We start from the raw sequence: 13,199 nt of genomic DNA, 5'->3' as shown, positions 1-13,199 counted from the left end.
CTTTACACCTGAGTCTCTTTTACACGAAGCAATTATTACATGTCATTTGTTAGACGCTTTTATCCAAAGCGACTTACATACATTCAGTACTGTGGACAATCCCCACAGGAGCAATTTGAGGTGAAGTGTCTTGCCCAGGAACACAACGACATGCTGACTGCAGTGGGCCTCGAACTTGCTACTCTCTGATTCGAAGTCCAGCACAATACCCACTGAGCCACAGCCTCCGCAATGCTCCTAAAAAATTATATTCTGCATACCGGTTCTAAAAGAGTACATGTTTGTAGTCATAGTATTCATTGTTAGACATTGCCATGCTTTTACAGTAACTACACTTGTATCTCAGCTTGATATTTGTTTTACATTAAAAGTTAGATTGGAAAAGCATATAAAGACAAAGTATTACCTTGAAGTTGGGCAATAATGTCATTAAAACTGCATAGGAGAGTCTTTAAGTAAATGCCGTACTTTTTGGGGACTTTGTGGTACATGGACAATAGATGAGAATTGGACTAAGTTAGGGTTATATGTGGCCATTTGTGATTAATGCAAGGGAGTTTGTTACCCTGGAAAATCTGACTCTGTGTCATTGACAGTCTGATGAGTAAAGGGCTGTTGGATGAAAACGCTGCACGTTAAAAATAAAGTGATAAATTATTCTGTCACTAAAGATGATGAACTCTGGGGTGATTTGATTAATTGAGCTATTTTTATTAATGTAACTACTCTTGTCATTTATCACTTCCAAATCCTCATTTATCACATAACTAATTAAGGTCTATCTTCATATCTTAAGAAAGTGCAGTTTTTAAACTTAACTAAGTAAACTTTTTAGTCATGATGTGTCATTATTTTTGTGTAATTTTTTTTGTGTGTTTATATATTTGTGTAATGATCTTTATATATATTTTTAAGAAAAATTCCTGTACACTTCATGAATTTCACCAGAAGAAGGTTCAGGTCAGAGAATTTAATAAATAAAATGAGTACAAATAATCAAAGGGGTGTCGGTTTAATTAACCAGTTCAACAAGAATAGGTCATAAGTAGTCCTACAGTACATGTCCTTTTTAAATGAAGATAGTGATATCATTGATACTTATCAGAGTAATAAATAAGGTGAGTAAAGGGAATTGATGACGCCATAAACCTGTCTACAAAACCTTGTTGCGGAATAGTTGGTGATATTAGTTTATATATATATATCATAATAATAATTATAATTGTATATATCTAAGCACAAAATGTAGAGTAAAATGAAAAAAAGTAACCCCCCCCTGTATGACATGCACAAATTCAGAACCTGAGAGCACATAAGAGCAGATAATACAAACCTTTGAATTAAATGAATAATAAACGTGCAAGAAAGAAAGAACGTGCAAAATATAATATAATAAATTATAAAAGTGCATATAAAATTCCGATGTATGATATTAAAACAAGCACCTAATATATGTGTAATGACGATTAAGTAAAATAAATGCAAAATAGACATTTAAAGTGGATTTATTAAGTGATGTGGTACTAAAAATAGAAAACTGTGTGTGTGTTTTAAAGGTCCCCTATTATACTGTTTTTCATCAATATACTGTAGGTCTCAGATATACACAGAACATGTCTCTGATTGGCTGAAATATCAAACAGATCATTGCAACATCCCATAATCCCCTCTGTTTCAGCCCTGTTTCAAAAGTGCTGATTCTCCATCTGTTACTTTAGATGAAAATAAGGAGCCACTCCCCACGCCCCTCTGAGAGATATCTGGTTAAAAAGAACACAATGGTGCTCTAAGAGGAGATTCAGGTGATAAGGGGGGGGGGGGGGGGGTGATTGGCTAATGGTTACACAAGCCAAAAAATCGTTATGACATCATAAAGTGGCCAAAATCTGATCAGCTCATTTTCAGACAGGTTTTTATATAAATGGATCAGGACAAAAAGTGAGAGAACCTTTTTTCCTGAAACGTTCAGAGTCTCTTTACACAGAGGGGACAGATGTTGATGTAGAAGAGACATGAAGAAGAGGGGACACATGTTTATGTATAAAAGACAGGAACAAGTGGATTTTGCATAATAGGTGACCTTTAAGGAGGCCCTTGCAGCGGGTTCTGCATATCTACAGCGCAGAGCCATATAAATCAGAGTGTGATAACAATGGGAGGGATGTGTGGATGTTGGGTGTGTGCACTGAGAGTGGGAGGGACACTTTGAGTTTCAGGAAGAGAGCAGCACCTGTCGGAGTGAGACTCACAGCAGAGTGAAGGACTGCACTGCTCCACGTCACAGGAAAACATGCAGAGTAAGTCCTAATATTACATGTTTTTAACTAATGATTACTTCTTCTTTACACGTGGTATGCCTTGAGTGTATACGTTTATTAACAGTTTATATAGGTTGTCCCATAGAAGAGTCACAAACAGACATACAGTACATCTCGGTGTTTGATTTGTTACGGACATTTTCAACAATAATAAGTCACTACTTGTTAAATAGTAACAAACCATAGCAAATGTTTACTTTGACAAAGCTGTACCCTGTGTTATTTTGTACAATTATTATTAAATGTCTGTAAAGCTATGAGCATGTGTTTGCTTGGAGAAAAAGAGGCATTTTTGAGAAAACACTTGTGTTATTTTAGCTGACTTAATGTCCTGGAATGATGCTACCTGTACATTAGTCATAAAAATGTGTCTGATTCAGTTTTTACCAGCGGCAAAAGTACAAAAAATAAACATTACGGTTGACAAATGTAATATAAAATAAATCTTACAAATATTCCCATTACTGAATACTGATGTTAAATATAGTCAAGCCTTTTAAAACCTAATTAAAAATGCCATCAGCAGTTGTTGTTTTTGTTGGATTTGTGTTTTCTTTTAAACCTGAAGCAGGTGCTGTGACTGTGAGGCAGCAGGTCCTGAGTTTCTGCATTCCTCAGATAGCTACTCTCTTACCACAGGACAGAGTGACGCTCTTAAACATACTTCCTGCTCGAGTAGAACAGCCTTGTGTTCACTGGTGCTGAATATAAACGGTTTTCTCTGCTCCTATGTGGCTCTTTATGATCAAACTCATAGTGCCAAGGGAACAATAACACTGACCTTTGACTCTGGAGTGAGATTAAGGCGTGTGGTTTGTGCGTTGGTGTTCGGATCAGGGGGTCACAGGTTCAAACCCCACTGCAGTCAGCATGTCGTTGTGTCCCTGGGCAAGACACTTCACCCCAAATTGCTCCTGTGGGGATTGCCCACAGTATTGAGTATAAGTCGCTTTGGATAAAAGCATCTAACAAGTGACATGTCATGTAATGTAATTAAGGGTAACAAGGCCATTTCTCTCTCTGGGAAGTAAAGAGCTTTACTTTAGTCATTTGTCATTGACACTGTTGGGGTTTAACTCATGGTTCCCATCCAATATCAGGATAGTGTGCACAAAACCCAACCAATACCCTTGTTTTCAGTCAAATATTAAACTTAATCAGTAAGTGCAATAGCTATGCTGTCCTGAAATCCCCTCTGAGGCAGTTTCACAGCAATTCACACTTCTCCTCTCATGCCCCTGACATGAATGACACTTAAGTGGCTCATACATGACATGAAAGGCGTGAACGACCCTCTTGTGCTGGTGGCGAAAAAAGCACAAAAAGATCCAAATGTAGTATTTCTAGATATATTGTAAGAGTGCTGGAAATCTTTGCAAACACATGTGGAAAGGAGGTTCATTTTGAAGCGTGAAACCTTGTTGTGTTTTCCTTTTGTCACCCTTGTGTAGAACTCTGTCAAGAAACATCATTTTGGATTTAAATAGCACAATAACTATATGTTATTCTGTGTACTATGTGTACTGTATATGTAGTCTATAACAGCTGTTTGGCATTGAACATTCTCCTTGAAAAGTGGTGGAATTTCACCTTGGAAAAACCCTCCATACATTTATAGAGATTTTAGCAGATGCATGGACTCAGGTCAAATTACTTTACCCAAATTGACAACATCCTAAATATTTTAACCATACTTGGACTTTAAAACCAATGACTTGTGTATTTTGACCTAAATACATTTCTACAATCCCAATAATTTAAAAAGTATGTTACGTATCCACTTACATTAGTGCTATTTAACCCAGCAAGTCAACATTCATTTCCAAGAACCACTTTATTTGCCCGAATCCAAACAGTGTCCATCATGTTATAAAAACACTCAATAAGGCACTTGTTGCCAAAACAAAAAGAATTAGACCAATTATAACTTAGCTCACTTACAAAACTAAGTGTCAACAAAATAGTTAGTGTACTCATTTTTGATTGCAATACATTATTTTATTTCATATTCTGTTCTTGTACATATCATATTCTATCTACATGTACATAGACTTTTTCTATGTGTGTGTGTGTGTGTGGGGTCTACTACTTTAGGACTCAAAACTCAAAGTTTAGGAACTGGGACTTGACTCAGGACTTGTTCATCTCTGGCATTATAACATTAACATTAAGCTGTCTCTTTTTCTGCTGGGACTAATAAAGGTATTCTGATTCTGATTCTGATTGTACCCAAGCTTTGTGCATCTAATCACGTCCCTCGTGATTTGGTCCTCCTCCCTGCAGGCCCTCAGACCCCAGGCCAGGCGCTCTCTGAGGACCAGTTCAGCTGCTCCATCTGTCTGGAGGTGTTCGTGGAGCCCGTCACCACGCCATGCGGCCACAGCTTCTGCAAGGCCTGCCTGCTGGGCTACTGGACGCACAGCAAGAAGTTCACGTGCCCCATGTGCAAGAAGAGCTACAGCAGACGACCCGAGATGAGCGTCAACAGGGTCCTGGCCGAAATCTCCTCCCAGTTCCAGGGGCTGATGCTGGCCGGAGGAACTGGAGGAGCTGGAGGAGGATCGCGGGGATCCACCCTGAATCTGAGCTCAGATACGAGCCACGGCAGCCCCAGCACCACGGACAACGGGGAGTTTGCCCGGGCGGGGGAGGTTCCCTGCGACGCCTGCATCGGGAGGAAGGTGAAGGCTCTCAAATCGTGTTTGAACTGTCCTGGATCGTTCTGCGAAGTCCACCTCAGACATCATAAAAAGGTCTGTTTTTTGCTTCTTTAGGATTATGGCACTTTCATGGTTTTCATTAGCAATGCCTGTTTGTTTCTTTTGCAGTTGTTATCTTATTATTTAAACAGTTTTCCACTTTATTCATGTAAAAGTTGACAGCAATCCCATTCAATGTCTTCTTTTGGAGCTTCTAAATCATCCATTACTTATTCTACATGTATATATTTTAGGGTTACCTTTTACATATCTTTTGCAAAAATGTGCACACGGAATACTCTTTTTTTGTATTTATTTTGTGTTCACAACTCTCTTTCTCTTTGCACTAATTCCTAGGTGAAGTCTCTGACGTCTCACCGTCTGATCGAACCCACTTTCCACCTGGAGGAGAAGATCTGCAAGAAACACGAGCGTCTCCTGGAGATCTACTGCCGCAGCGACCACACCTGCATCTGCACGGCCTGCGCAGAGGCCTCGCACAAATCACACGACCTCGTCTCCGCCGAGCACGAGTGGAAGAAGAAGATGGTGAGCTGTAGCTAAAGATTCTGAAGTAACGATAAGGGACAAACAATTACGAAAACTAAGTGTACTTTTTGATTGATTGAATGGCTTTATGTCAATGGATTTAGATTCTCCTGCCATATGCGTTGATATTAATTCCACTTATCCACAATCCTGATTCTCTTCCTGCAGAGTAATCTGGGAAAGAAGAGGTCGGAGCTCAAACATTTGATCAAGGAGAGAACCAAGAAACTGGACGAAATCAAACAATCCATCAAGGTCATCAAGGTGAGTCGGCTGAGGGCTAACACAGATCTCTGCTGTGTGTTGTCAGACAATCAGACAGTTTTGGTGTCAATTTTCAACTCTTTTAAGTGAGAGCAGCAGCTATTCTGACAATGTGTGTACAGTAGCCCCAATTTGATCACATCCACATAGATAATATAAGGCAAAAAAACTGATTTCAAGTTTAAATTTGAAGGCATTTATTGTTTAAAAGTTAAGCCTTTTGACATACATCATAGAAAACGTGCAACACCACGAACAAAAACATGACAAATTGTGAACCAATCAATGGCAAAAGCATTGTCACATTGTGAATTCATAATCAACAGGGTTCTTACGGTCATTAAAAACCTGGAAAAGTCATGGAAATTCAAAATGCTAATTCCAGGCCCTGGAAAAGTTATGGAAAACAATATTTTTCCCAAAGTTTTGGAAAAGTCATGGAAATGTAACTAAAGTTGCATCAAATATAATTTATATTTTATCTAATCGCCAAAATAGTAATACTATAATGATAATAAATACTGTATCGTATAGTAATGAAACGTAAAATGGCATTTAACTGATGAGGTATTTTGCTGGTGAGAGATTTGAGTTGCTCAAGTCTGTAGAAGCTAGTAAGCCTACTATTGGATTTGTTTTAGATAGGCACGACATGTTTCATATGCAGACCTTATTTTACTGTTCCATGTTAAAATAAACCATTTTCAGTGGTACCGCTGAGAAAGAGTAATTTCTTTGGTCATGGAAAATTAGGTAAAGGTCATGGAGAAGTCATTGAAAATCATTGGTGAAAAAGTGTATGAACCCTGAATCAAGTTTAACTGTAAATTATCCTAGTGAAAGGCAGCTTCAAAATGTTTTTTTGCAAATGTAGGGAAAACCGAATCCTTTGGAGACAGCAAATTTAGAGCCACAGACATATTACCATGATGAGTATACATGTAAATTGACATTTCAAAAGAAGTGCATTTAGTAGCATGACAAGTAAAACATTGGACTTATAGCTATAGGATTCACTATAACAGCTAATCCAAAATAGGTAACAACAATTGTGTGACAGTTTAGCTATTCTTCTCACATTGATCCCTCTTACATCTCATCTAATCTGAATATGCCTGGATGTCTTATGAAAGGATGGCACTGCCTGACTTGTAAATCAGTCATTTGAGCCGTTTTAAACCTGCATGTCTTGTGTTTTAACTCTGTCGCTTCCCGTCTCGCCCTGCATGTTAAATATTAACCCAGGTAGCGAGGTAAAGCTTCATTTGCACTTCAAGAACAGTCTGATCCAGAAAAGCACACAGAATGTGAGGAAACTCAGCTGTTGAAGGGCTAATGTTTCAGTTAAGGATACCATACTGTAGATGGATGTCTTCTCGTGCTCTGTAGAGAGAACAGGAGAATGCAGTTTGTTTTTCTCTGGCAGCATCCATGTCTCAGGCCGTCCAACCGGTGCTTCCAGAGTAAACATTTACCTTCTAGTTCCCCACACCCTGTGCGTACCTGCTGCCTGATTCACGTACAACTCACCTCAATAGGGAGAAATGAAAACATTACATAATCAAGTGCTTTGTTCAGTTGAATGATATTTTTTTTTTATTTGCATATACGCACATGTTGAGTGTTGTTCTTGGTTACCTGCTTGGTGACATTATAATCTACTTTTATAAATACAATGAGGCTCATGTTACCACTGTGTGTGTGTGTGTAGTCGTTGTGTGTGGTGTGTGCTGTGTGTGTGTGGCTGTGTTGTGTGTGTGGTGTGTGTGTGTTTGTGTGTGTGTGTGTGTGTGTGTGTGTGTGTGTGTGTGTGGTGTTGTGTGTGGTGTGTGTGTGTGTGTGGTGGTGTGTGTGTGTGTAGTGTGTGTGTGGGTTGTGTGTGTTGTGTGTGTGTGTGTGTGGTGTGTGTGTGTGTGTGTGTGTGTGGGTGTGTGTGTGTGTGTGTGTGGTGTGTGTGTGTGTGTGGACTTTATTCCAGTCAGTAGTGTGTATTGTTTAGGAAAATAAAACCAGGAAATTGAGAATAGAATTTCAAACCTTCGCAGGGTAAGATTGAGACACAATGCTTGGCAGTTCCTTCGATTGGCGGGGGAAAACGTAACCTGTTGGTCCAGTTTTAGAGGCGGCAGACAGACACTCAGGAAAGGCCGCATGATAAAAGAGCTGTGATTACTGAAACTGCAGGTTTAACAGGTTAACATGTTGTACTGTAATTGGTTTTAATGATTTGTTTTAGGCTAACCCTGTAATTTGCAGATATGGGAAGAATGTAGACAACAAAAGCTTTAAGGCGAGGTAGGATTAGACAGACACAATACAAATATGAACATGGAAATTAGCATAATGGGCCCCTTTAAGTCTACCGAACAGATTGCACTCCAGAAAGTGCTCCATCCTATGTTTCCCACAATGCAACCCTTCTTTTTTTTTTTACATTAAACCCTTTCTGGCTGGACCTAAAGTTTGCAATGCACACTTTCTAGTAGATATTCAAGTCAAATCTAAACACAAATCTTGACGTCATTGGGATTCTTTTCTAAGCCTTTAGAAATCTCATTCAGAGCTACAGAAGAAAGTATACATACAGTATTTTGAGGAGACTTATTCACATTCCTCTCCTTCATGTCCCCTCCTTTGCAGGCCAGCTCTCAGAAGGAGTTGGAGGAGAGCTGGCAGGTGTACGCTGAGCTGCAGCGCCTGGTGGAGCAGAGTCAGGCGGAGTTGGTGGAGCTGATCGCCAAGAGGCAGCGCGAGGGCGAGCGCCACGCGCAGGAGCTGGCCCGAGGTCTGGAGAACGAGCTGAGCCAGCTGAGGAGCCGCAGCAACGAGCTGGAGGCGTACGCTCACACCCAGGACAAAGTGCTCTTCCTGCAGGTGGGTGACACTCTCAGGTGACACGCGGCAGCCATGTTGGTAAAGTCCTGAAGATGTGTTTTTTTTTTGCCGACATTGCACTTTCAGTACATTATATAAAGTACAGGACAATTTGTCTGTTAAAGGAAAGAAAAGTACCCATACCCATTGTTTTTATTTTCATATTCAGATGAACTAATTTCAAATGTTAAAACATTTCTGAAGGATTTGTCGGTCACATATTCTTTGTTGTTTTTAAACACAGGAAATAAGGCAGAATGCTCAAATGTTCACCTCTTCTTCATCTTTTGGTGTAGCGCTTCCATTCCTTTCACTACTAATGATGATCAATATTTAAAATCAGGACCACGCTGCAACTGACATTTTAAAAATGCATGCTGGCATATTGAGCAATACTTCATTAGTCAGTTTTCCAGTGTGTAGCCTACATACACAGCATTTATTATGCATTTAGGACAGCAAGGGAGCTAATTAAGTTTAAATCCTCGAGACTCAGCTGCTGCTGCTGATGCTCCACTTACAGTAATGCAAAGACATCCACCTAAACACACTTTATGATTATTGATAATGTTACCAACCAAGCTGGCACTGTATATATATTCAAAATGATCTATTATTCTCACATAATAACCAATTATCTCGCAGACCTCCATGGTTGCGTTAGCCGCAGTTGCTAGGAGATTTGTAACACAACATCAAACGCCTCCAGGAACAGAGCCAGCTGTTATGGAAGTCCCCCCCTTGTGCATTTACCCTGGACTGTTTATGTAGATATAAAGTGGATTTTCTTTCATGAAAGACGTCTTTGAAGTTATTCCAGATAGTATGAGAGGAAGCAAATAAGGCATACAGCTACACATGAAGATTGCAGACAAATCTGTATCTGTTAAACACTTCTTTACTTTGATTTTAAGAGATACATCGCAGTCAAAGTCAACTTTAATGTCAATCTTACTCAGTTTGTGTTTACAGACACAGTAAAGTATAGTCCAGTGGGGGCAGGGGAGAGAGGGGAGGGTAGGGAGAAGAGAGAGTTCAGCCTCCTGACAGCCTGGTGTAAAAATCTGCATACTGTCAAGATGTTTGCCCCATAAAGCTGTAGAAATCATATTTGGTGTTCTTTTCACTGAAAAAAATGTATTTCCGCGGATGGATATTTACATGTTCATTGAGTATTGCCTGACTTAACCATTTCCTGCAGAACCTGGCGACGCTGACACCCTCACCCGAGCCCACCGATTGGTCGGCGGTCAGCATCAACACTGACCTCTACCTAGGAACCATCCGCTCCTCCGTCAGCGGCCTCGTGGATAAATTCCACGAGGAGCTCAAGAGACTGTACGGGAAAGGTGAGGGCGAAAATGAATGTTTCCCTATTTCACGATACATTGCTGTCATTTTTGAAAATTGCGTCACAGTGTCAGGAAATAAAGTAGGGAAATAAACAGGAATGTGTCACAAACCTAATGACAATGTGCAAGTTCCCATTACAAACTGATAGGATTGTACAAAATAAAAGGAACACCTTTTTGTAATTCAACTATCCTACAAAAATATGGCTGTAAAAAGCTCATAAGCATATATTGAACAGCTGTTGTACTGGATTGTATTGTAAGTTGTTCTTGTTATTTTGTCCACCCCCTGTTTAACAAAACTCCACATGGCTGATTTTATACTAACACTCGTATTTAAAAAAAAATACATAAATGGATGAAAATGCAGTTTAATGTGCCATTTTCAAACTTTGATTTGGAAAATAAAAGCCTTTCAAAAGTTGTAATTTCAAAATAAAAGCATTCGGCAGGCCCCTTTTTTATATTGTAAATGCAAAGTGAAAACAAAATCCACCCTTCCTCGTCTGATATACACCACATATCCTGCACAAAATCCTAAAACAGCGACATATACTGTAGGTCAGTGTACGAGCACTTTGAAATAGAAATGTGACTCATCACTGCGCCACACGCTCACACACACACAAGATGGTAGGACAGATGGAGATAGTGTTGATGCCACAGTTCAGCCACTTGGAATCAGCGAGAGATGAGTGACAGCAGCACATGTCTCTCAGCGTTTATAGCTCTGGATCAGATGCATGTTTACCACCCACACGTGCCATCTGCTTCCACTTTGACACCATTACTCTATAGACGAATGACTCGCTAACACGGTCTCTATCTCTTTCTCTCTCGCAGAGCTCCGGAAGGTACAGAACTATTCAAGTGAGTACATTTATTTTTGTTTTTTTTCCAAGGCTGGTTTGTTCTTATAAAGGATTTTTGAAAGTACAAAACTTGATGTTCAGTTCTCTAAATTGCCCACAAGATGGCCCTACTTCTTCAGATCCAAACGCAATCCAGAGGCATGTAGCCAGTGTCAAATGTACTGTAATCATTGGACAATATAATTTAAAATGGAAATATTGTACTTTTTATTCCAGTAAATGCATTTCTACAGATATTTTAAATATAAATTTAAGATTTTCATTGACATATGACAATAAAGCCTTTGAATCTGGAATCTAGATACCTTGATTTAACATAAAATCATTAAATACATTATTTATAAAATATAATAATACCAGTTAAATGTCTTGCAATCCCACACAAGTCTTTTGACTGGGAAGTTTGAATTGCGCAAAGCTTCAGCAAACATTTACCACGACTTTTACTTGTAATGCAACATTGTGCAATAGCAATTTTTACTGGAGTTAAGGATCTAAGAACTTCTGCTCCACCCATTTTGAATGTTATCAGTTCATTATATGACCGTTATCAGTTGTTACCACTACGGTTATAATGCTACATACAGGACATACTGCACCTACTGTTGGGGTTATTAACACAGGGTTAAGGTTGTGAATTGGAATAACAGTACTTGGTTTGATTTAGACACCAATTGTACATGGTTAGCCTTAGGAAAAGATCAAGGTTAAGGTTGAATTAAGACATTTTTTACGTAACTTAAGTGTTAGTTTAGTTCATTACATGAACTAGGTTTAAACCTCTGCTGTGGAAATCAGACTACTGAGTCAATTAGGAGCAATAGAGCCATACCACCTTAAATCTATGCACCCAATAATAATGGCCATTTAATCAACTGATAACATTGGTCTATCATTAAATTAAGAGTGCCATAACAACTGTAACAGGGACATTTTTGACAGTCTTTATACATGTTTACTGTTGCACCAAGCAGACACGTGACAGACAATCCATTATTATGAAACTGTACATTTTGTTATATAATGTTTTATTATTCTTCGATTTCCAGGTGAGGTGATTTTAGACCCTGCCACGGCCCAGAGGAACCTGGCTGTGTCCGAAGACGGCCGCCAGGTGAGATACGAAGAGCGTAAGTCCTCCCACACCGAGGGTCCCAAGCGCTTCAGCCCCGCCCTCTTCGTCCTGGGTCGAGAAGGCCTCACCTCCGGGCGCCACTACTGGGAGGTGGACATGGGGCGCAAGACGGCCTGGACGCTCGGCATGGCCAGCGCCTCGGCCCGACGCAAGGGGGAGATCAAGCTGAGTCCCGAGGGGGGGTTCTGGTGCCTGTGGCTGAAGAACGGGGAGGTGAAGGCTTTGGCTTCGTCCCGCCTCCCTCTGCTGCTGCCGTCCCAGCCCAGTAAGGTGGGAATCTTCCTGGATTACGAAGGGGGCCAGATTTGCTTCTACGACGTGAAGACGCGTCTGCATCTCTACACGTTCGTGGATACCTTCAACGAGAGTCTGTACCCGATCTTCAGCCCCTGCCTCACCCAGGAGGGGAAGAACTCTGCGCCTCTCATGATAAGCTCTGTTAAACACACCTGAGATCAATTCAACAGGTTAAGTGCCCATACTTTTTATCGCACTTTATCTCGATCATCTTAATAACAAAGCCTCAAAGCAAGACATTTTTCATGTCAAAACTACCCAGTACAACATTTTCTCATAGTATGGGCACGTTATTGCATTAGTTTAAGCTAAATTAGGCTCAATACAGATATTTTAAGGGACAATGACTAACAGAGTGACTGTTTCAAAGTAATACAACCAAAGCATTGTGAATGTTTGGTGTGTTTGGATCCCAGGAAACCAAAATGTAAGAGATGTATTTACAATTTGGTTATTTCAAAGTTACAAATTGTTGCCTCATCCTGTATACCCTTATCTTAAAGTGGACCTATTATGCTATATTTGAAAAATATATTTTAGGGCCATACCTATACAAAACATGTCTGTGAAGTTTTTTGCTTTAAATACCAAACAGATCACCCATTGTAGCCATGCCTCATACTGCTCATACCCCTCTATTCCAGCGCTGTTCCAAAAAGGCTGATTCTGCTTTAAATGGAACGGCTGCTGCTAGCCACGCCCCCTTTGTAGCGTCACGCAGCTTTCCCCTGCTAAGAGAGTTTTCTACCGGGAGAAACTCAGCTAAACGCTGGAGTGATTAAATGCCATATTATGCTCCCAACCACTTGAAGCATTATTTCTGAAACAGTATGGAGCTC

The 13,199-nt window shown here is 40.0% G+C and overlaps 1 protein-coding gene across 1 annotated transcript; it reads left to right on the top strand.

Moving 5' to 3' along the window:
* The first annotated feature begins 2,216 nt into the window (after positions 1-2,216).
* Positions 2,217-12,949, top strand: LOC117498127 (E3 ubiquitin-protein ligase TRIM39-like). The gene is made up of 8 exons (XM_034150212.1): positions 2,217-2,297; positions 4,602-5,071; positions 5,375-5,566; positions 5,735-5,830; positions 8,471-8,704; positions 9,906-10,053; positions 10,900-10,926; positions 11,978-12,949. Exons 1-8 carry the CDS (start codon positions 2,291-2,293, stop codon positions 12,514-12,516), a joined length of 1,713 nt encoding a protein of 570 aa, XP_034006103.1. The 5' UTR covers positions 2,217-2,290; the 3' UTR covers positions 12,517-12,949.
* Positions 12,950-13,199: the final 250 nt, after the last annotated feature.

The sequence above is a fragment of the Trematomus bernacchii genome, unplaced genomic scaffold (genome assembly GCF_902827165.1).
Source record: "Trematomus bernacchii unplaced genomic scaffold, fTreBer1.1, whole genome shotgun sequence".
In the NCBI taxonomy this organism is placed as follows: Eukaryota; Metazoa; Chordata; class Actinopteri; order Perciformes; family Nototheniidae; genus Trematomus; species Trematomus bernacchii.
This window is presented reverse-complemented; position numbering and strand designations above follow the sequence as displayed.